Source organism: Lissotriton vulgaris, chromosome 9 (assembly GCF_964263255.1).
Source record: "Lissotriton vulgaris chromosome 9, aLisVul1.2, whole genome shotgun sequence".
Taxonomy (NCBI): Eukaryota; Metazoa; Chordata; class Amphibia; order Caudata; family Salamandridae; genus Lissotriton; species Lissotriton vulgaris.
In genome coordinates, this window is record NC_141697.1 from 666,033,406 (window position 1) to 666,057,692 (window position 24,287).

Consider the following 24,287-nt stretch of genomic DNA (forward strand, 5'->3'; position numbering starts at 1 on the left):
GTGGGCAAGAGCCACTTTCAATTCAAAGTACTGCCGTTTGGTCTCCGGTCCGCTCCGCAGATCTTCGATTCTGGCTCCAGTAGCAGCCTTTCTCAGGAGACAAGCTATACAGGTTTTTCCATATCTGGACGATTGGCTGCTGAAGGCTCCATCTGCCCAAGAGGCGTCCAAGGCAGTCAGGTCATGCAAAGAACTGTTCGAGCAACTAGGTCTTCGACTCAACAAGGAAAAATCTGTTCTATGCCCCTCCAGGACAGCGATGTTCCTAGGGGCCATCCTGGACACAGAGAGTTGCCTAGCCTTTCCATCGGAGGAGCGCCAAAGCAAACTGATTTGTTCAGCCCGCCTTCTTCAATCTCGAAAGACACTGACAGTTCGCAGGTACAAATCGCTTCTCGGATCGATTTCATCCTGCATACCATTAGTTCCACACTGCAGGCTCAGAATGCATCCACTGCAGGAACAATTGGACAAGCAATGGCGACAGGTCACAGGATCCTTCGACGACAGGATTGTCGTTACCCCGGAAATGAGAAAGGCAAGCGGCTGGTGGTCGCTGAAAGACAATCTTTCCAGGGGTTTATCGTTCCAACTTCCACCATCTCCCATTGTTTTGACAACGGATGCTTCCATGGAAGGATGGGGAGCAGTCCTCCAAGAGCTAAAAGTCAGCGGCCATTGGAGTCCAGTCCAGGTCAAGTTCCACATCAACCTTCTGGAACTTCTCGCTCTCCGTCTGGCTCTACAAGCTTTTCTTCCGAGGATTCGCGACCGTGCAGTGCTGGTTCGTATGGACAACACCACAGCCATGCACTACATAAACAAACAGGGCGGAACAAGAACCTCCACCCTCTCCAGGGAAGCCCAGACACTGTGGAATTGGGTGATCCAGAACAATATCTCCCTCTCAGCGGAACATCTAGCGGGGACACTCAATGTCAGAGCGGACGCTTTGAGTCGCCAAAGGACTGTCTCTCACGAGTGGGAACTAGACCAGACCGTTCTGGAGGAGCTCTTTGCACGATGGGGGACACCATCCATCGACCTGTTTGCAACTCCCCAGAACGCCAAATGCCAGTCCTTCGCAAGCAGGGTTTACCATCGGGAATCCTTGGGGAATGCGCTTTTGATTGCTTGGTCCAGCGCCTTTGTTTACGCCTTTCCTCCCATTCCGCTGATCCCGAGGTTGATCAGCAAGCTCAAGGTGGAACCGTGCAGGATGATTCTGATCGCTCCAGCATGGCCCAGACAGTTTTGGTACTCGGAACTTCTCCTCCTCTCCCAGGACCAGCCAGTTCTCCTGCATCCTGTTCCAACACTGTTGACAATGTCTCATGGACAGGTTTTACATCCAGACTTGAAGTCTCTGCGATTGACAGCCTGGCTCCTGAGTTCCGAGAGTTCCAAGGATTAAATCTCTCAGGGGAATGTAGGGACATTATGGCCCAGGCCCGGGCGCCTAGTACCAACAAGACCTATCGGGCTAAGTGGAAGAGATTCTGTGTTTGGTGTCGGAAGGAAGGTTTACACCCATATACTTCTGCTCCGCACCAACTCTTGCCTTACATACTTTCTCTGGCTAAATCTGGATTGGCTCCATCTTCTGTGAAAGTACATCTAGCGGCCATTTCTAGATTCAGACGTTCATCTTCAGGTCCTTCCCTATGGTCAGCAAGAATTATCAAACAATTTCTGAAGGGTTTATTCAGGGTCTTTCCTCCAGTCCGGCCGCGGCCACCGGCCTGGCATTTGAATCTAGTCTTGTCATATCTCATGAAAGCCCCTTTTGAGCCTGTTCATAAGTCTGACCTTAAGTTTCTCTCGTGGAAACTGGCTCTTCTCTTGGCCCTGACATCGGCAAGAAGAGTAAGTGAGCTCCAAGCTTTCACAATTGAAGAACCTTTTCTGCAATTCATGAATGTTCTTATCCTAAGAACAAATCCTAAATTTATCCCAAAGGTGCCTTCAGAATTCCACCTAAATGAGCCAGTGGTCTTAAAACCGTTCTTTCCACAGCCTTCCACACCCGCAGAAAGAACTTTGCACTTTTTGGACATTCACAGATGCCTGAAATTCTACCTGGAGCGAACAACACAGTTCAGAAAATCTTCACAGCTTTTTGTTTCTTTCAGTGCTCCTCGCAAGGGGTGTCCAGTTTCTAAAGCCTGTATTTCCCGCTGGATTTCTAGTGCTATACATTTTTGCCACCAGGCGGCTGGAAAACCACTGCAGCAAGCTGTTCGTGCTCACTCTACAAGATCAATGGCTTCATCGACAGCTCTATTCGCAGGTGTCCCAGTCAAAGACATTTGTAGAGAAGCGACATGGAGCAGTGTCCACACCTTCACTCGCCACTACTGCTTAGATTCTTCTGTGAAAGAGGATGCGGCAGTGGGCCAGGCGGTTTTGAGGAACCTTTTCCAATAAGTCGGTGAGCTTTCCTTTCTATCCCGCCTTCCTGTTTGCATATTTTGTATTACTGTGTTATTGTCATGTTTTATGATCCTAATGGGTATCTAGTTTTCTGATCGGAAATGTGTGACATTTTCAGGTTCACAAATTGCAAAATATGCTTTTATATTTACTGCTGGTTACTCTGATACAAAGCATGGGAATCTATGACAGTTCCAATACTGGGGCAAGAAAACAAGTTACTTACCTGTAACTTTGGTTGCCCAGTATTGGTAACTTTCATAAATTCCCATGCGCCCACCCGCCTCCCCTGGGAAAGCTCAGTCTTATTGTTTTGTGGGATAGCTGTTTACAACGGCTACGAAAATCTGAGGCTCGGAGCTTTTCTCAGGAAGGTTCTATGGGGTGAGGCTGCTCTGATTGGCTACTGCAGAAGTTTGGTCTCTTTTACAAAAAGAGGTGGATAAGCTACAAAATGAGATGAGGCCTAGGCCTATTTTTTCACTTTGTGCTTACTACTATGGTATTTTCTATTTACCGAGGCTCCCATTCCGACGACGGGGAATGATACAAAGCATGGGAATCTATGAAAGTTACCAATACTGGGGAACCAAAGTTACAGGTAAGTAACTTGTTTTCTTCCTTGGCCCGGGCCTGTTTCAGTATGGGGTCGCGATCGAGATAGTTTAAGGGTTTGGCTATCACTGGTCGTGGGCAGACCCCCACCGGGAGTTTCTGGATCAGCGCTCTATGAGCCCGCTCCACCACGAAGCACCGGGACATGGCCTCCGGAGGCAGCCAACTCTCTAGCCACTGGGTAAGAAATCGTCCCATGTTACCATTTTCGCATCCATCCGGAAAGCCCGCAAATCTCAGGTTGTTCGGCTGGGCCCGTCCTTCGACATCCTCAACCTGGAGCGCCAAACCCTTCTGAATATTCTCCATGTTCGCTACCTTTTGCTTCTGGGTCGCAACATTGCCCTCCACTCTTGAGATGCGGGTCTCCGCCTCCGTGATGCGGGCCACTGCGTTCCGCAGGTCTTGTCGCAGTAGCTGAACTTCCAAGCCCACCGCCCCAATCCTAGCGTCCAACATGTCTCTGGATTTAGTTATCGCCGCCATCAGTGCCGGATTGTCCGGAATGGCCTCCTGTTGGCCCCCAGTAGCCCCAGCCACCACTCCCTGGCCAGTGAACTTGTCTATGGGCCCCTGTTTAGTCAAGCCCCTGTTGCCCTTGTCCCTTGTCATGTCTGCCCTCTGCGGCCGACCCACAGGCACACACGAAGCTCAACCAGACGTCAAAGCTGCTACCCCTTCAGCGCAGACACAGGCCTATCAGTCCGGGCCCGAGCTATCTCCGGAGGGGAGGCGCCCCCAAGCAAGGGCCCACAAGCCTCTTCAGGGACCCGTGTCAGGGGCCGTGTAATCAGCCGCAGACAACACTCCTCGGACCACGGCCCGGCCGACCTGGAGGGGGGAGGAAAAAGGAGCGGCGGTGGGTGGGCCCAGTAGCGGATCCCCGTTCCTCACCCCACTCGGCTCGGTTGTGCCGCCGATCCCCCACAACAGCGGTATGGGGAAGGGCACTGCCGCCCACAATGGCCCCCTCCACCTGCCTCCGAAGTTCCAAACACCAAGGGGAGATCTTGACAGCTAGAGGCCGTACTGCGAAGTCAACAAGCGGAATAGGCAACAGCCTCCTCCGGGGCAGCCGTCCAGTCAGGATCCTCCACAGTGGCCCTCAGAGGCAGCTACAGAGTCCTGGCCAATATCGCCGACTGCAGGAACCACCCGCCGTGCGCAAACGGTTCGGTTGACTGCCAATGCGTTAGCTAGTATAAACAGCAGGGGGCCTCCCCCACGCTCGCCCCAGGCCGCACGAATCACTTCGCTGCCACCGGGATCCCCACTGATGCTGCAGGAAAATGTCAAGCGGGGGAGAGGGGGGAAAGCCAGGCCGAGACAGGCCTCACTGCACCACACCACACGGCTTGATACTGCAGTCCAGCTGCCCAGGCCCCCAGGCGTGGGGGGAAGCACCACAATGTCCCGCCAACAGCCACTGCCTCCGCCCAAGTGCTGGTCTCCAGGGGGCACCCCAACGGCCTAGTAGGATCGGGCGCAGATCCTCGCTCCAGCCGCTCCTCACCTGCGTGGCCTATGTCGGCAGCCGCGTCCCCTCCTCCGCTCCTGGCACAAGCTATGCCACAGGGTCCCCCAGTCACAGCCACACTCCAGACCGCCATCTCCGCCTCACCACGCTGCTGGGCCCCCCTTGATAGCCAGCAACCACCCGCAGACGATCGTGTCCGCTTCCGACCTCCGGCTCCCGAGGCACGATCTCCCGGCTCCTCCGCCGCACTCTACACGGGCCCCGCCCGCTCGGCTAGCCATTGCTCTAGGTGCCTCAAAGTCGCACCGAGTGTCCCCAGGAGCTTGCTGAGCTGCTGGGTCGTCCCCAATATTTCTGGAAAGTCAGGGGAGCAAGGATAGATGAAGGAAACTTAGCGGGCTGGACGGAGCTCGCTCAGCAAACGTCCGCCATGATGGCTCGCTAAGCCATGCCCGTTGTATTTTGTTTTTACAAAGTTTGAGGTTTGCAAGCACTTCTGGGTTATAGAGCCTGGTGAGAGCCACACAAGTTACCCCATCCTGGATGTCTAGGTTTCCTTCGGTGCCGGTAAAGTTAGAGTCCAAAATCCACAACTAGGCACATTGCGAAAAAAAGGGTCAGTTTTCAGTTTTCACTGGAAAAATGTGATGTGTCCACGTTGTTTTTTAGGCCGTTCCCTGTACAATGCCTACACACACAATTGAGGTACCATTTTTATCGGGAGACTTGGAGGAATGCTGGGTGGGTGAAAGTTTGTAAATCCACACAGATTCCAGAACTTTCCATCACAGAAATGTGAGGAAAATGTTGTTTTGTGACAATTTTTGAGGTTTGCGAGAGATTCTGGGTAACAGAACCTGGTAAAAGTCACACAAGTCCCCCTATCCTGACTCCCCCTAGGTGTCTAGCTTGCAAAAAGGTAAAGGTTTACTAGGTTTTCATAGGTGCAGGCTAAGTTAGGGTCCAAAATCCACAGCTAGGCACATTGCAAAAAAGGATCAGTTTTCAGTGGAAAATGTGATGTGTCCATGTTGCGTTTTGGGATGTTTGCTGTCGCTGGCACTAGGCCTACCCACACAAGTGAGGTACTATTTTTATCGGGATACTTAGGGGAGTGCTGGGTGGGTGGTGGTTTGTGGATCCGCGCACATCCCAGAACTTTCCATCACAGAAATGTGAGGAAAATGTTTTGTTTTTACTAAGTTTAAGGTTTGCAAGGCATTCTGGGTAACATAACCTGGTGAGAGGCACACAAGTCACCAAATCCTGGATTAACCCTGGTTTCTCTAGTTGCCGGCTGCGCTAGGGCTCAAAATCCACAGCTATGCACATTGCAAAAAAAATGGCAGTGCTTAGTGGGCTTTCTGCCGTCCTGGGTGGAGGCAGATCGGGCGCTATTGCCCTGATATGCACCAAAGGGGGCCGGAAGACTCTGGCTATTTGTTGTGGGGGTCGGGCATGTCTCCTATGTCAGCCCTATGTATACAAAAGGCACCATAATTTCTGGCACCTAGTGGACTCTGCCACCTCCGGAGTAGCGGATAAAGGGCTATTGCCCCCATCTGCCTCCTGGAGGGGGGCAGAAAGTCTGTGGCATTTTTTTTGGGGGGGGGGGCTAGGTGCATTGGCATGCCCATTATGGGTAGACCCCACCCCTGATCTATAAAAAATAATCTGCGGTGTCCAGGGTATTTTCTGCTCGAGGATTGCTTTTCTGCAGCGATCCTCAAGCAGGGATCCACTAGGGAGGGGTACCATTGGAAATGGGGGATTCTCCCCTTTCCAATGATACCTCTCTCGGGTGCTTTGGTGCTGAGGGGGCTGAGATAGCCTAATAAAACTGATACTAAGTTTAATTTTCAATGTAATGACGTCAGTGTGCCATGCGCAAGATCGTCATTGCATTGAATTTTTTTTACAAGCCTCAGGAGGTTCAGGAAGCTACCCCACCTCCCAAGGCAAAAAAGGAAAACCCTCTGCTGTTTACAGCTGAGGGATTTTGTTCTAGTGTGCACATGATGTAATGGTTCCGTCATGAGCACCGAAGGGGTTACGCTGTTTTATCGTGTGCGGAGATGAAGTCTCAAATGGGCCTCCAGTTAAAAAAAAAAAATTGTACAGTGTTGTACCATAGGTGCATTTAGTATTTTACATCTTATTCTGGATTCATGTTATGCAATCCTTTAATTTAATATATTTCCTGACAGGTGACATAATACACTATATTCTTTGTTTTGCCGTTTGTGAATTTAATGGGCTTGATTATTCAGTTGTTGTATCTGAATTAGTCTCCTTCAATAGTGCTGGCACACGTGGAGCGGTTTCCACTTTTATGATCTTTTCACCAGAGTAAGGTTAAAAGGTTTTGTTCTGTCACTAGTTTGTGACTCCCTTGTAGTTGATCAGACTAAATTATCTGGTATGTTTCTATTTTTAGGTCTCGCCTGAGCCAGCGAATGTGATGCTCTGTGAGACATTTAGTAAGTGGGGTTTTCAAAGTGCTAACCCACGCTTTTGCTGGCCTAGCGCTTGCGATTACGTGCTCGTGCACGCGTGCACCCGCCAGCTTTCAGCGCCCGAGGAGGTGCCATCTGGAGCGCGATCCCTTTCACTTCTGCTCGGATCATTTTTGCGCACGCGCGCACACAACTCCCTTGCACGTCTTGCTTGTTCCATCTGTTCTACCTCCAAGTAATTTATTACCTTCTGCCCCGTTTTCCCATACATTCTGCCTCCTCTTCCCCCTCCACCCAGGTCACAGTCTGCGATCCTTATCGGTGCCCCCCTCCCCAGCCAGCCCCTCCTGATAGTCTGCCCCCTCCATACATAGCGCCTCATACAGCCTGCCACCCTTCTCTCCCACCATAATCTGTAACCCACCTCCTCCACCTCTTTCACAGTCTACCTCCCCCCTACTCTCTGCTGTGCTTCCCTTACATTCCTCCCTTAAATTCCTCCTATCCGCTTTACGCTCGTCCTTCTCTCCTCACGCACTCTGCCCGCCAGAAACTTCCACGGTGCCCGGGGCATTCCACGCTCATTTGCTGAGACGGGTGGCACTTCACGCTGCGTGCTCAATTTTAATACAGCCTCATTAGGATCTCAGTATATGCAAGCATGTATGTACACAGGAGACGCTTCCATTCAGTTGCATGCAAAAGTGAACATGAGGGAACCTACCATCTCTGTGCATGCAAGAGTGCTCTACCATCCATACACATGCAAGAGTGCCAGAATAGTGCTAGTTGTACATACACAAGTATTTAGTTATGCAGCCCAATAGTCTTTGTGCTACAACATCAACTGTTGCATGGCTAAACCCTTATAAGGTCCCAAAGGCAAGACCTATTGGCTATGCCAATGCTTGTTTTCTGTGAGCAAAGAGTGTGTAGTGTAGTTCCAATAGTACATTTAATGCAGGACTTGCGCATTTGCGGATAACATAAACTGTGGGTCTGGTGGCAGACAGACTCTGTACACCCCGCTGAATATGTTAGGCTGTTTTCGCATTAGCTAGCTCGTAGTGCTACTAGAATCTCCTGTTATCAGAGAGATTAGTTTTTGCAACCTCAAAACCCAATAACCTCAGACTCGTGGAAACAATATACTACTTTTCACCCAGTCACTCGTGCTTTCTTGTTTTGCTCTCAGAGAGATACACAGAAGAAATAGTTGGGCGTGTGTAGAATAAGAATTTATTGTTCAATTAAACTTTATTTCTGTCTTTTAGACCATAAAAGCACATATGGATGGTATTTGTACGCCCAATCCCTTGATTAGTATCAACAAAATCCTTCCAGTGGTATGGTCTGATCACAAAGCAATATTTTTTATTAAAACATCTGCCCAATTACTTAGTGTATCTGCGTCGCCACTATCCTTTTCTTATCGGAACTGGGACAAAATGGATCGGGACCTTTTCCATATCGCCCTCCAAAAGAATGTATCTAATCTAGGGTTAGACATAGGCATGGACCTAGCGGTCAACAAATCTAGCGATTGGATTACTCAGGCGGCTAACAAAGCTGCACCTTTTCTCACCTCTTCGACAAAAAGGAAAATACCATCTGTACTTTGATTCTCAGAGACTTTAAGGCTTCACAAACAATTGTGCCGAAGGACAGAAAAACAATGGAGCTCAAACTATAGTACAGAATCAAAAAAGAAATATGCACAGTCTCTGTCTTCATGTAAAAAATTGATCAAGGAGGAAAAAAGTAGATACTACTCAGACAAGATCGCAGTAGCCAATAACTCGAGTAAAGAACTCTTTAAGACGGTCAAAAAATTAGCTAAAATCCCTGAGAAAGGGATTCCGAGTAATAATGCTGATTTCTGTAATATTTTAGGTCAGGCTTTTGTTGATAAAGTGCAAGTAATCTATGATACTTTCTGCAACACTCCTATTGAGCTCAATGTTAACGCCTCCCCCTTAACGGAAACTCAGATTTTCTCTTTCACCCCACCCAGCAGGGACCAAATCTTTCAAACCATTAAAGAAATTAAATCAGGAGCCCCCTCTGACCCTTGCCCCCCCGCCAAGATCTATCCTCTGTGTGCTGAAGAGCTCAGCACTCATTTAATGGATATATTTAGGGGAATTATACAGCGTGGAAAAATACAATGGCATGGAAAGGAGCATCGGTGCTTCCTTCGTTAATAAAAACCTCACCTGAGCACTGACGATGTCGTCAACTATTGTCCAATCTCTAGAATTCAGTTCTGTGCAAAGGTCTTGGAGAAAATACTTAATATTCAACTTTCCACCTTCATCTCCTCAAACAATCTGCTGGACCATTCCCAGAACGGATTCAGAGAAGGGCACGGGACTGAATCGGCCCTGGTGACTGCTATGAGGAGCTCATGCAGTCTTTGGATGGAGGCAGGAAGGCCGCCTTGAGATTGTTAGATCTATCGGCGGCCTTCGACACAGTCAATCACAATATCCTTATCTCTAGACTGTCTGAGCTGGGCGTGCACAGCTTGTCACTATAACTACTAATATCTTATTTGACTGAAAGATCGTTCAGAGTAGAAGTAGGAGGTACCAGCTCACTATTTTTTTATTTACATTGCGGAGTGCCTCAAGGATCATCCTTGAGCCCTACGCCCTTCAATGTATATGTGGCCCCTTTAGCGGCCTTAATCAGACAGTATGGCTTTTGGGTAATCAGCTATGCCGATGACACTCAAATTGTGGTGTCAATCACCGACAACGAAAACGAGGTGGCAGATCGTTTTAACACCTGTATGTCAAAGGTGAATAGCTGGATGCAAGCAAACTGTCTGAAATTGAATGCTAGCAAGACAGAGGTCCTACTCTTGGGAACTAACTCTCTGGGTTGGTCGCCTACATGCTGACCCTCTGAGCTGGGTGAATGTCCCCAACCTGTTTCTAAAGTCAGAAATCTTGGGGTGATTTTTGACGATCAGCTAACATTTATTAGTCAGATCAATGCTCTCACAGCAAGGTTTTGGGCCACTCTCAAGCTGATTAGAAAGATTTGAGCTTTTATTCCCCCAGAGTCATTGAAAACAGTGGTAATTGCCCTTGCAATATCCAAATTGGACTATGGCAATGCACTGTACCTTGGAATCCAAAAGCAATATTTAAGCAAGCTTCAACGTTTGCAGAATGCGGCAGCCAGATTAATCCTGAATATCCCTAGACATGAATCAGTGGCTCAGCGACTGGTGTCACTCTACTGTCTGCCTGTTAGAAAAAAAATAGCTTTCAAGTCATTATGCGTTACATTTAATGCACTTCATGGCAGAGGTCCGCTCTATTTGACCTCTAGAATACAAAACTATGCTCCTATGAGGAATCTTAGATCGGATAGCCACATGTTGCTGCAAGCACCTAGATTCAAACAAGTTTGTTGGGGCGGCAGATGTTTCCTGTTAAGAGTGACCAAACTCTGGAACAGCCTACCCATCGCGATCAAAAGTAGTCCAAACCTCAATATGTTCAGAAAATCTTTAAAAACCTGTTTTTTTCAAACAGATATTTAACACACATGCATTTGTTCTGATGTCGATTTCTTTAGTGTCAGCGCCAAGACACCTCCGGGCATTCGTTGCGCTTTATACATTTTTAAATCAAATCAAATCAAAGCACATAAAAAAGATTCCCATTATACACTTAATGAACAATTGATTTTAACACATGGATTTGGTATTAAGAAGCACATTTTCATGATCCGTTCTTGATGTACAATTAATATTTTAGAACATTAAAAGCAGGCAAGTTAAAACCTATAAAAATCCTTCTATCACCCTCCTGGTAATTACAATCTATCGAATATTTAATATCTAATAAATCCACCAATTTCAGTTTTTCACGGTTGAAGTGAATTCACCACTGTGTTTTTTACAATTTTTAGAATGCAACATAAAAATGTCAAAAATTTACTAGAACTACGTAATACACTATTACAACTTCAAACCAATTTTGGCTCTAATAATCATCACATTAAACAGGAATCTAGTTACACAAAAAACCACCAATTGCATGGTTTTCGTCCTCAATATACGCTCAGCCTCTCTGCAATGCCTAATATTTAAATTATTGCAGAGAGGTTTGATCCATTTTTTCCTTGGAGTATCGTATAAAGGGCAAAAAAATAATAAGTGTACATTGTCTTCCTTGACTTTGTTCACCTTTGTGCAGAACATGCACTTGTCATAATCCTTGCCCTCACGATTACTGCCCCATTTGGATTTGTTATTGTTTGTTTGTAAAACCCCATATCTAAATTTCAGGTACAAGGATTTCGCGATTTGTGGACGCACCTCATCTGGATGCGGTTCAAACTGGGCTATATCTTTGAACATAAAGGAATGATGATGTTAAAGAACCCAGACTACAGTCATGTAGCAATCTACTGTTAATAAACGCCCAAAATTATGTTTTCACTAACTTGCTACATGCCATGGTCAGCTCGGAAGGCTCCTCCCAATAGTGTGGTAGCCCTATTTTCCCTAGCCAGGTTGACACATGTTGGAACCATGGTATAGACTTGAATAGTCCAATACTCATTACCTCCTGTAGACCTTTTTTATAGTGTAAAAGCTCCACTGTCGACCAAATTCTTAACAAAAAACAACAGTTTGAATGAGGGTCTAAGGGCAAAATTAACGACCTACAAGCAGACATGTGCCCCAACAATACGTACTAATAACAGAGAGTTTCTGAGGGTCAGAAAACAGGGTTCAGGTGTGTATAGAGTTCAAAGCACAACTAAAGATGACCAAAGTGGTGAAAGTAGAAGTGTAGTGATGTGTGTCAAAAAGCACTTCATCCCTAAAGTTGGGAAAAAGTATCCATCAGTTCCCGCTCAGTACCGCCCTTTGTCATCATGTGGGTTTTCCGTAACCCAGGAGAAGGTGCTGCCTGTCACTAGATGTTGCTGTGACAGACAATCAACCATTCATAGATATATGTTTAAATGGGTGATACCAAGAATATCAGATGTCAGAAAGGGTAACTGATTTGCAGTGCAAGAGTGTAAAGTGAAAGTGTGAGGTATATAAAATTGGATAGAGATGAGTAGAAATTGACAATTTAATGGTGTCTCTCAATTCTTCCAACATTAAAAACAATAAGAAATACCAACAGATTTAACAAAATATCTGTTTGCAGGGGGGGTCGACATGTTTCAGCATCTGTGGCAAATATATTACACCACTGCTTTCTTCAGGACCAGTATGTTTTTGCTACTGCAATAATTAATAATAAAAATTATATCACCTGTGGATTTCAGGTCATACTCAATATCCTCCAGAACACTAATAGGTAGGAGAATAATGCATCACCCCACCTGGCTGCAGCTCAGGCGAGTGGAGCACCGCTCTGTTCGTCAGTGCACCGATGTGTCCCTCTGAGCAATCTGGCCTACATCCTCCGGCCGGCAGAGCAAGAACCATCAGATTGGAACACAGCGTTTGGCCCTACACCCCGGAGGGCGACCCCGCAGAAAAATGCAATTCCTTCATGAGCAGCCAATCTACTGCACTCAATTTTAGAAACGGGAACACGAAGGACAAAAGAAAACCCTCCCACTCCCACCACCCCCCCCCCGCATCAGTCTCATCTACCCTCCTTTGACTCCCTGCCACACCCACCACTCATCACCACCCAAACCACTTAAGACTTCTTGTCAGAACCTTGAGGCTCCAAGGGAATAAGTTGAAGACTTTGTAGATACTTTAGACATTTTACTTTCCTCAGATCCTTGGATAGAAGATGGGGTAAAGGCTCCCACAGTTCCACATACTCCACCCCCTCCTTATCCATATGCAGCGATAACCTCTCCATAGCGAGAAGATGCCAAGGTCGGCGGATCCAGTCCCTTGGGTCAAGAGCATCAGGGGACCCCCATCGCGCAAGGATAACTAAGCGCGCCGCTAGCAAAGCAGAAGCAATCTGTCTACCCCTCAGCGAGCGCAAGGGAAACCTCTTTGCATGAGGAAGCCCCAACATGCTCGGGAGACTGAGGAAACGTAATGTGGAACGCCTCATCTAGGTCATCGGGGATCGCTTGCCAATACCGCTCTGGCTTCGGACAATACCACAATAAGTGCGTCAAGATGCCTGGGGAACCACATCCCCTCCAACACAGGCCTGAGTGTTTCCGGTCCCAAGTCTTAATACGAGCTGGGGTATAGTACCAATAGGTAATCATCTTATAGGCGGACTCCGTGCTCGCCACATTGGCAGTGATGTGGTGCGGACAATAGAACACCCGCTCCCACTCTTTACGTGACAACGGGCGCCCCAGCTCTGTCTCCCAGCGTACCTGCGCTTTGGTGCGGGTAGCGTTGGAGCGAGCCAGAATCATGGCATACAGCTCAGATATTAGTTTGCAACATCTTTCTTACAGACCAACCATTGTTCAAAAGCCGTCATCGGGCGGGACATGGCAGACACATTAGAGGGTTGGGTGATCCAATGTGCGACCTGTGAGTAGGGAAATGCATCGGATTCCAGAAGAGAAAAATAGTCCCGGCGGAGCACAGGGAATGGTATTAGGCCATCAAGATCGAAGAGGGAGCCCACTCTCATGCAACCTTCCTCCCTCCAGCACTGAAAGGTCAGGGACGCACATCCTGGCGGGAAATCTGGATTGTCCACAATGGGCGTCATAGGAGACTGGAACGTAGTCCAACCTTTACGCCGTGCTAAACGGTCCCAGACTTTCATAGTCTGGGCTGTAACAGGGGAGGAGTAGAGACCCCACGCTCTATGCTTCCGGGGAAGCCACAATTCTCGCCATATATTGCGCCCTGCCACCGTCTGGTCCATGAAGTTCCAGTGCTTACTGGACCATGGCCTGTTCCATTCGAGGACAAATCGCAGGCAGGCATCCCGGAAGTACGCCTTTAGCAGGGGGTAACCCAGCCCGCCGCTGGACTTAGGGGTCTAAACCAGCGATGAAGCGAGCAGTGGACGTTTATGATTCCACAAGAATTTATTAATAAACCCCTGCAGCTTCTGAATGGCACCCGGCGGGGGGCTCAGCGGGAGCAGCTGAAAGAGGTACAAGATATGCGGCAGCACTGTCATTTTAACTGCGGCCAATCTACTGAACCAAGCCAGACGGAGATGGGACCAGTCAGACAGAGATTTAGCGGTCTGATCTAGTAATAGCTTATAATTTATCGAAGCTGTCTGCGCTATAGCGGGGCCAAGGTGGATACCCAGATACGGAATGTCGGAGTGAACCCCTGAAGTCTTGCTGCAGATCCAGCACTTCAGCAGCAGGAACCGACACATTAAGTATTTGCGATTTGGAAAGTGAACTTTAAATCCCGCCACTCTGCCGAATTTGTGTAGTTCTGTCGACAGGTGCCTCAAGGAGGAATGAGGCTGCTTAAGCGAGAGAATCACGTCATCAGCGAACAGGCTGATTTTGTGCATGCCGGCGCCAAACCGGATCCCCGCAATATCCCCGCTGGACCGCACTCTCTGAGCAAAAGGCTCCATATAGAGCGCAAAGAGCAGCGGGGACAGGGGGCACCCCTGCCTCGTCCCTCTAGTTATAGGGAACAGAGTAGACTTGCAACCATTCACCTGGACCGCCGCTGTCGGAGCCGCATATAGACAGCGGACCCACCGCACAAAGATGTCCCCCAGACCGAAGGCTTTCAAGACAGCAAACAGATACGTCCAGTCTACACGGTCGAATTCCTTCTCCACATCTATAGATAGTAAGAGGGCCTGCGCATGCAAACTGTGGACTAAGTTCATAAGGTTCAGGAGCCTCTTGATGTTGTCCCCCCCTGTCGACTTGGAATTAATCACGCTTGGTCCGGGTCAATAATGTCGTCCATCAACGGGCCGAGGCGTGCAGCCAAAATGCTGGCAAAGAGCATGGCGTCCACATTAAGGAGTGAGATCGGGCGATACGACCCGCACTCCTTAGGGTCTTTCGCAGGCTTGGGGATGACTGTGATAGCAGCCTGCGCCATAGAGGGGTCACCTCCCCCACCTCAAGGAAGGAATTAAAAAGGCGCGTCAAGAAGGGAGCCGCTCCACAAATTTCGAAGGAGCTCTTGACCGTCCTGATGCAGGAGGTAGATCTTTTACTTTCCAAGGGTGCCATCTAACAGGTAAGATAGGCAAGGGATGCTATTCATGCTGATTTCTCAGCCCAAAAAAGGACTAGAATCTCAAGCCTACCCTGGTCCATCACCTGTTTAACTCCTTACTACAAAAAGGCAAATTAAAATGGTCATGTTGGCTCAGGACCTATCTGCCTTTGAACCAGGAGACTTAATTGTGGCCCTGGACCAGCAGGCGTATTTTCATATACCTACCCTGCAATACCCATAAGTGTTGCGGTTCAAGATTGGCCAGAAACACATTCAATTTGCCATGCTCCCTTTCGGTCTTACCTCGTCCACCACAAGTGTTCACAAAGGCCAAAGCCCATTTTCCGAATGTGGAAGTGCATATGTTCCAGTACCTTAATGACTGGCTCCTGAAGGTGGCTTACTGCAGTTGTGGGCCATATCTGGCAACTGCCAAACTCTTGACATTGTTGGGATTTTCTGCCAACTAGCAGAAGTCCCACACAGATACTTCCATTCATTGATGTAGTTCTAGACTATGTGAAGTTCAAGACCTTTCCTCCACTACATTGACTGTGATATTCAGGTTATTATACTGGTGCTGCAGATGCTCGTTGGCCTCTTGGCCTCACCCTCCTCCACTGTGCCAAAGGCACATGCAAGCTCTGCAATGGAACCTCAAATCCCAGCAGGTTCATCGTTGGGTCTGTCTCACTGACTGCAGTCATGTCTTAGGGGAGACACCTAGGCATCTGCAGTGTTGGCAATGAGATGCCGATCTGAACTATGGCATGCTACTTTCCCTTTTACTCCCATAGCTCCTAATTGGGAGAGACATGTTGCTTCCTTTTGGAAAGTGGGAGGAATCGCTTCAGGAAAGTTAGAGTCCTCTAGTCACCAGCAGAGAGCCTACTTCAAACCAGCCTGCCCACAAGGCCTTTCTGCCATTCATCACAGGGAGTCTGGTTCAGGTCAACACAGATAACACAAGGCCATGTGGTATTATAACAAATCGGGCGGGGTGTGGATCTGGACCCTTCTCTGAAGGCTCTGTTTCTTTAGATGTGGCTGGACAAATAGAATATCTTTCAGGTAGTCAATCATGTGGCAGGGTGTCTGAATGCCAGAGCAAATGAACTGAGCCTGGTTTGGCTGGCGCATCACTAGTGGGGTCTCCACTTTGAGGTGCTGCAGCTCGTCGTTGGTCAGTGGGGAGAGCCTTGGCTAGATCTTTTCACCACAGCCAACAACTCACAATGTAAGCAGATTTGTGGACTGGAGTTTCTCCCAAGGCACTTGTTAAAAGACTCATTGCAGTTGGAATATAGCAAGGAATTTTAGATGGCCTCCTACTGATACCGCTCTTGCCTCAGGTTCTGAAATAGATCAGGAAAGACAGAGCGCAAGTCACCTTGAATGCCCCAGTCTGGGCCAGGAGAGTGTTACCAGGTGCTACTGGGACTGAGCATTTGTCCCCTGATTAGACTTTCCCTTCGGGAGGACCTCCAGCCTCAGCAGCTGGGCAGGTCCTGTATCAGAATCTCAACAACTTGTGTGGAGATTGAACAAAAGCTAATAAATGTGTTTGGTTTACTAACCAAGGTGGTGGATGTTATCCTTGCTGCTAGATGCCCTTCCACAAAGTCTTATCTACTCTGGGCGCTGAGACAAACTCCTTGTCTGATATGGTCCCCGAGACACTGAACACTTTCAAGCCAGGCCTTCTGAAGGTCTTTTGTTTGTTCATTGCTTAGTGCAGCAGAGCCTTGCAGTGGGCACAGTGAAAGGTTTCTTAGCAGACCTTTTGGCCTTTTTGTGTGTACCGGATTAAATGTCCTCGTTTTAGTCACTGGTTGTGATGTATTCCATGTGGGGTTTGAGACATGGTTCCCCACAGGCCATTTATGATGCCCCAGTGGAATCTTAACTTGGTCTTGACAATCCTTATGCGCATGCCCTTTGTGCCTATATGCAGCTGATCCCTAAGGCTTTTTACATCGAAAACAGTATTCCTTCTCTCCATCACTTCGGCACCCCGTGTGCGTAAGCTACAGGTGCTATTGGTACAACCTCCCCAAACCACCTTCTTCCAGGACATATTGGTGTTGAGAACCAAGGCAGCCTACCTCCCAAAAGTCATGGCTCCCTTCCATGGTGGCTAGTCAGTCACCTTGCCTACATTCTTTGTTCTGCCTCATTCCTCCAAAGAGGAGGAGTGACTCCATCGCCTTCATCCTAAGAAGCTGTGAAGTTTTTATATCAATCGAATGAAAGATCATAGGGTAGACAATCAGCTTTTCATTCGCTTTTTAGGTGCAAAGAAGGGCAAGGCAGTGCCAAAAGAGGAACCTATCAAATATCAGTGGGGATTGTCCTATGCACTAAGATCAGGTATTCACTGGTGAAAAAGCAGCCTCTCCAAAGGCCTGGGCAGCTCATTCTAGTAGGGCCAAGGCTGCTACAACTGCATTGACGTTTTGGTCTGAATCCACTCCTCATACCCTCCATCTATGGGAGATATTGCTTTGGTGTCTATTTTAAAGGTGAGTACTCTGCAGTTAGAAATATTGCCTCCATACAGACTCCAGTATTTCCCCCTTACAATCAGCCCACACTTCTCCGGCTTGGTGTGGTTTATTGTGTGTCGGCTTTTATTACTAACCACATTGTGCTCTTACCTGCAGCAGTGTCTATAGCAGCTCAAATTATACCCAATCTCTATCCTCCGAAGAATTGAAACCAGCATTAGCAATGCCTATCAATCATAACTGAAAGCCCCTCCTAAGTCACTGGTAAGTTTAGGCATTCAAAAAGTCATATGTATAACAATGGAGAGAGTCAGGGAAATTGTACAGGTTATGTGTGGTGGGAACTCCTGGTCCCCGCTTTAAAGGATATAACAACAATGGAGGAGTGCCCCCTGGAAAGAAAAGAAAAATACAAAGAAGGATTTCTTCTGTATCTAGAGCTTAAGGCTCGGGTTTGCACTAAGTGCCCCAACCCTATACCGGACAGTGTTTGTCCTTGTAGAAGACCCCTCACTCACCAACCTGGTTGGTGACATGCTTCATCATTGGGGTCCTACCCCATAGGCCGAATGCCCATAGGGTGTGCTACGACACCTGGTTACAGTGGAGCAGGTTTTATTATATGTGCAGAAAAAATAGTGTGATATGTGTATTAAAACGGCCCAAGACTACTCACTCCAAGACTTTATTCTTGAGTGCTTGGACCCTATTAAAAACAATGTGGCACCTGTGCTTATTTAGGAAGGCTTCGGTGTCTCGAAGTGTGAGAGAATTAAAAATAGCGAAGTGTGCTATGTGAGTTAATTAAAAATAGGTCTACATGTTTCAACCATTTTAAAAAAATTCTTAGGTTTTCGTCAGGACCATGTTTTTTGAGCGGGGTGGTCCGCACACGCTAAGGCGCGTCCAGCCCTCGTTCAATATAAAGACCACAAATTGTGTTCTTGTGTAAAAGGGTGTTTGATCCCGAATCAGGAAAAAACACTAGAAGCGGTAACTATCGCTTCATGGGATCCGGTAATCCAAGACGGCAAGTATCCGTCACTTGCGGCTTCTGCTCGTCTTGAGTACAAACCTACTTGGTTGCTACTCACGAATGCACATGAGGTTTACAAACATCACATACACAAATAAGAAAACGAAATAGCTCACGTTTGTTCTAAGCATGCAGCCTTAATTTCACAAAGAGGAGGCAAGAAAGGAGCTCTCCTGGAGGCAGATACTGGACCGACAATATGTTACTACCCAAGGGCTGTGCAGAGAATGAATAGGGGTGAGATTCCAATGGAGGGTCCCTCGTCTCAGTGTGACCCAAAGTGGTGTTTCTTTGCACTTTGAGGGCACCCTCAGGATCAAGTGCCCTTCAGACCCTCAGGATCAAGTGCCCCTCAGACCATTTGACAAAAAAGCAATAACGCAGGCAAACTCTCAGAGACAAAGAGAAAACAAGCATTTGCAATGCAATAGGTCTCGCATTTGCGAGAGTTTGAGCGATTTCCTGCGTTATTGCTTTTTTGTGAAATTAAGGCTGCATGCTTAGAACAAACGTGAGCTATTTTGTTTTCTTATTTGTGTATGTGATGTTTGTAAACCTCATGTCAAGTCAAGTCAGAAATATGTTTATTTAGACCATTTGATCTATAAACCACAGTTCATCCTTTATAATTTAAAATCACATAACACAAATTCATATTCTTAACAGTAAAATTTATCCTAAAAACAACCTTTATACAATTTAAAACCAAATTTCATTTGGATTAAAGGACTATTGGCTATTTTGGGTCTCCAGACAGATCAGGAACTTATATACCCCCTGCATATATTTCCCGATAGCTATCGCAATGTCAAGATTTTCCATGTCAACTAAAAGCTCCCGTGCTTTAGTGCGATCCCCAACCTCATATTTTAAAAATATCGGGCGGAGAAACTGTTTACGTAAATTTAAAAACATGTAACAATCCAGCAAGATGTGCAAAATATCACATTTCATTCCTAGTTTACACACACATTTACCATCAGGATGCATTAGGGCAGTTTTTATTGCACTATTTGTAAATATCGGATTAATACCTCATGTGCTTAAGTGATCTTCAGTATGTGTACTTATGCACCAAGGCTCCGCAAACTCTATCTAGTAAAGTACCTGTCATTGAGATCACACTTAGTTGCTAGGTTTATTTGTGGAAGTCGTGCATGCAAGATGGAGGGCAGAGGAAATACTCAAGGTATGCTGCGTCATTGCCTGCTTGAAAGTGCACCTTGACCCCTGCATGTAGGCTAAAGTCACAGCAATGCATTCTCAGAACAACGCCTTTCCAGGGAGAGGGAAGATATGCCTAGCTTATTTTGTGTGAACCGTTAAACAAGGAGGATGCACTAACTGTGATTTGGTTGGATAATAGCCCTTTTGCCCGAACCAGAAAATATACGCAGGTGTTTCCTTCCAGCTTGCTGAAATGAAAGCCAGTTGGACACGGGCATTGACGGACCTTTCTGCTATTGATGGGTTTAGATTGTGAAGCGGAGTGCTCTAGTCAGATAAAGTGCTGTGTGGTGCACTCTAATCAAACCATTGGTGCTTCTGGGCATGTCGTTACTTTGTGCCTGATTGCGGTTCACGATTGAGCCTGCTCTGCTGATCCGAAGCTTCTGCGGCCAACAGGCAGTGAGATTGACTCATTTTAGGATACCGAAACAATTAACCATAAACCTATCAGGTAGCCTTACCTCCCTGGACCGGAAACTACTTCAAAACTCCCAGACAGAGCCCCTTTGCTTTGCATGTTACATGGTATACTGTATTTGTGACTGACTTTGTGCTTGTGTTGTTTTAACTTTTGAGTGTTGAAATATATACTACAAATTTAGGTTAAGGCTGGTAAACTGGCTGCAGGGAATTGATGGGAGGTATTAGGTCTTACATTTTAGAGCGTTATAATTGTTATTCGTTGGCAATTATGAAAAGTGATTGCCTGCGAACATTGCTGGACCATTACAGTGCTCTCATAACTGTATTGTTTGGGTATAGTGTTTTCACTTTTAAGATTGTGCCTATGTACATTATGATGATCGAGAAGTGTATAAAGTGTTACCTGCTAGGGGGCCTGGTTTGAGCAATGTGTTTGTGTTAAATTACCTTTTTTGTGTATTGCTGCGTGTACATTCTATTCATACCTTAAACAGATTTATATTTTTGAGATGTTATTAAAGCGTTGTGTAGGCACAACTCTAGCGGGGCTTTTGCATCTTTTTTCAAATTGTGATAATTTCTCATCCGCCTCTACCTGGCTTTCGAGGAGGCTAGTTTTCTGTTGTCGACCAACTACCTAGAGTCCCAGTTAGTGAGGACGACCAGCACCCACAACTTTGGTAGTATTTCGTCATTTATGTGTCCGGTGAAAAATTATGAAACTTTCCATCCAAGAAATATGTGTCCTGCACTCATACTGTAAGCACATGTTGATATGCAAACACTTGCAAACTGCCAGGTGAGAAGATTCTTTCAGTTTTTTCTTACCTGCGTGTCTAGTCATAGGTCAATTTATTCTGCTATGTGGGTTCGGTTTTGTTCTCAAAGACTCTCAGAAGACTTTGAATTGTCTCAGCTGTAATGATGCTTTTGTTTTCCTTGATATGCGTCTTGTGTCTTATTGTCTGCATCTATTTGATTGTTTTTCAGGATTCACCATCATTATAGAACCTTTTGAGGACAGAACCCCAACGATCCCCAACCCAATCTTACACTTCAGGTACCTTGGAAGGGGGTGGTTACTGAGTTATATGCTAATGGTCCATGGTGTCTTTTTATGGTAATGGCAGGGTTCACAACCTACACAGAAAACCGTGTAGCTGTGTTATGTAGAAATCGCCTAGATGTCATATCTGGCAAGCCCATATGTTTTCTGTCATCAATAGCTATTATTAACGGTCAGGGGAGTTTGTTATTGGAGCTTGGCGCAAGTGCGGTTTATTCAGGTATGTCTGGTTGCATTTATGTAGCAGCGTGTCTCATTGATTATATTTAGATGCAGTCATGTTGCACCCTTTTTTAGGAGGGGGATACTATTGAGCAGAGTCGAAAGGGTTTTTTAGGGTAGTGATACTTGTGCCCTGTAAAGGATCACAGTATGAGTGAATTGTTAAACAAAAGTGTGCCTTATAGGCATGATTAAGTCAAGTACAAAGGATTGTTTCAGCAGATATATCTGTGCACAATGATGGAGTTGATGGAATTTGGGTAGAAGGTTCTAGCAGGATTATCTTCACATGCAGTGACATAGCAGTTTATGGAACTGCTCCAAATAGAAATATCTGGTACAGTGATGGAACTAGGTATAAGATCCTGTAGTAAGATGTAATATCTGTATCAGGAAGGGATTTAAGAAGGTAGTTGAAGTATTGATATCTAGGAGGACTGATATAGGAGACAATATTTATGAGAGCCTAGCAGGTAATATCTGCGGAGTAATTGCTGTTATATAGCTTAGCCCTCAGCCGCACAATAATCAACTGGTTTGTAACGAGTACTTCAGTATTTGAGCCTGTACTACTCCGGCGCCACCCATGCTCGCTGACGTCCGTTCTTTCTTTTTTCGCGCCAGTAAGCGCACATCCGGTTAGAGCACGTACCTCAGTCAATTTTCGACTATCTTTTTGGGGACTTTTTGTCTCTTGTTGGTCTTCTCTGGTGCATGTAGGGATGCCTGGTTTTAAGTCCTGTGGGATCTGCCATCACACTATGTCGGTGGCAGACCCCCATGACGTCTGTCTCTACTGCCTGGAGCGCAATCACGACTCCCGGGAAGTTGCTTGAAGTTCGGCATTCGTCCCAGCTCCGTTCACGGTCTAGGGGCCATTCTAGAGACCGCTCGCGGGGCCACCATCACCGCTCCTCAGGCTCCCAAGTCTTCACCCTCGGATTCGGGTAAGAGACGACACAAAAAGAAGTCAAAGAAGCGTTGTCGCTCTTTGATGTGCCTTCGTCGGTCCCCGGATGCGGACAAGGGGGACAGGGGTTCCGCCCCTACAACTCCTTCAGAGCCTGGGAGTCCTGCGGCCTACCCGCCTTATCCGGGTCCGTCGGTGACTCCCGCACAGGTGCAAGAGTTTTTTGCTGCCATGGACTGCCTGTTTAGGCTTCGGGCTCCGGCCGGTGCGCCTTTGGGCCTCGCGGTCCTGTGTTAGGATCCTGCCGGACCGGCGACTCCACCTGTGGCTCCCTCCCGGTGCCACAGAATCCTGCAGTGTTGGCTCCGGCCAAACCGCCACAAGGTCCCATGCTGCCGGCTCCAGCGCCACCTTCGACTCCGCCTGCGGCTCTGCAGTGGATACCGTTGGTTCCGCTTCTTCCCTGGTTCTCAGATGGTTTTGTCCCTGCCTGGGATCCGAATTGGGACACAGCGCTGGTTCTGCCCCAGCTGCTGCTGTTCCCAGTGCCTTTTTCAACACCGTTTGTTCCTTCTCCGGTCCCTGCCCCACCTCCGCGGTCTGCGCTGCACATGGCGGAGGTGGAGGACGGCTGGTAGAGTCTGAGGGCTCTCTTGCTAGTCAGTGTGACTCTCAGCAGGATTGGGCGGACGTCTTGGAGGAGGCTGGTGGCCTCGACATCTCCTCTGATCTGGGGTTTGCCTCTCCCCTGCCCACTATGGTGGAAGGTGCCTCGTACAACCTGGTGCTCCGTCGGGCAGCTGAGGTCCTTAACCTTGATCTCCCTATGGTGGCCCTAAAGACTAATCTCCTCACTGAGGTGCTCCAGTCGGCGTCCACTTCATCAGAGCCACTGCTGCCCTTTAATGACGCCCTGACTGACGTCTTTTTGAGCACTTGGTCGCGGCCGGCCACAGGGGCCCCTGTGGATAGGAACGTCGCCAGGCGTCATCGCCCGACACCGGGTGACCCTGCCTTTCTGACCACTCATCCGACACCCGAGAGTCTGGTCATTCATGCTTCGACATCTCAAAGTGCCTTTCCCATGGCTCCGCCGGATAAGGACTCTAAAAGGCTGGAGCAGTTCAGCAAACGGTTGTTCTCCTCGGGCAGCTTGGGATTGCGTTCGGTAAACACTGTATGTCTGTTAGGACGCTAATCCTACGCAGTGTGGGATACTGTTGCTCAGGTGTTACCTCAGTTCCCGGAAGTGGTCCAGGCTTTTCCGTCCCAGGCTGTGGCTATGGGTAAGGATGCGGCTAGATTCGCCATTCGTTGTGGCTTAGACACTGCAGACTCCCTCGGTAGGGCAATTTCAACGACTGTGGCTCTTCGTCGCCATGCCTGGTTGAGATCTACCGGGTTCTCTCCGGATGTCCAGAGCTCGCTCATGGACATGCCCTTTGATGGCACTCGGCTGTTTGGTGATAAGGCCGACAGTGCGCTGGAGCGTTTTAAGGACTCTCGAGCTACTGCCAAGTCTTTCAGCCTTTCCGCCACGTGCCCGGCCACGTCTACTTTTCATTCCTTTCGTGGCCATGGAAGGGGCGCCCCTGCCTGCTCGTTCAGTCGAAAGCCTGCGCAGAACCAAACCCAGCACGGCTGTGGGTGTGGAGGCCGCCGTGGTGGCTCCGGGGGGCCGGCGTGAGGGTCAGTCCACCTCCGCCCGCAACATCCGCCTTGAAGCCTTCCTGGTATGCGAAGGAGGCACTACAGGTCCAGAGCAGGTCCTAACC

The 24,287-nt window shown here is 47.8% G+C and overlaps 1 protein-coding gene across 1 annotated transcript in view; it reads left to right on the top strand.

Annotated features, from left to right (window-relative positions):
* The window catches only part of ERCC2 (ERCC excision repair 2, TFIIH core complex helicase subunit), a 535,569-nt gene that overhangs the window by 102,286 nt on the left and 408,996 nt on the right, over positions 1-24,287 (top strand). The window contains exon 7 of the mRNA XM_086939493.1: positions 21,305-21,374. Coding sequence (XP_086795619.1) covers positions 21,305-21,374 — 70 coding nt within the window. The remainder of the gene's footprint in view (positions 1-21,304; positions 21,375-24,287) is intronic.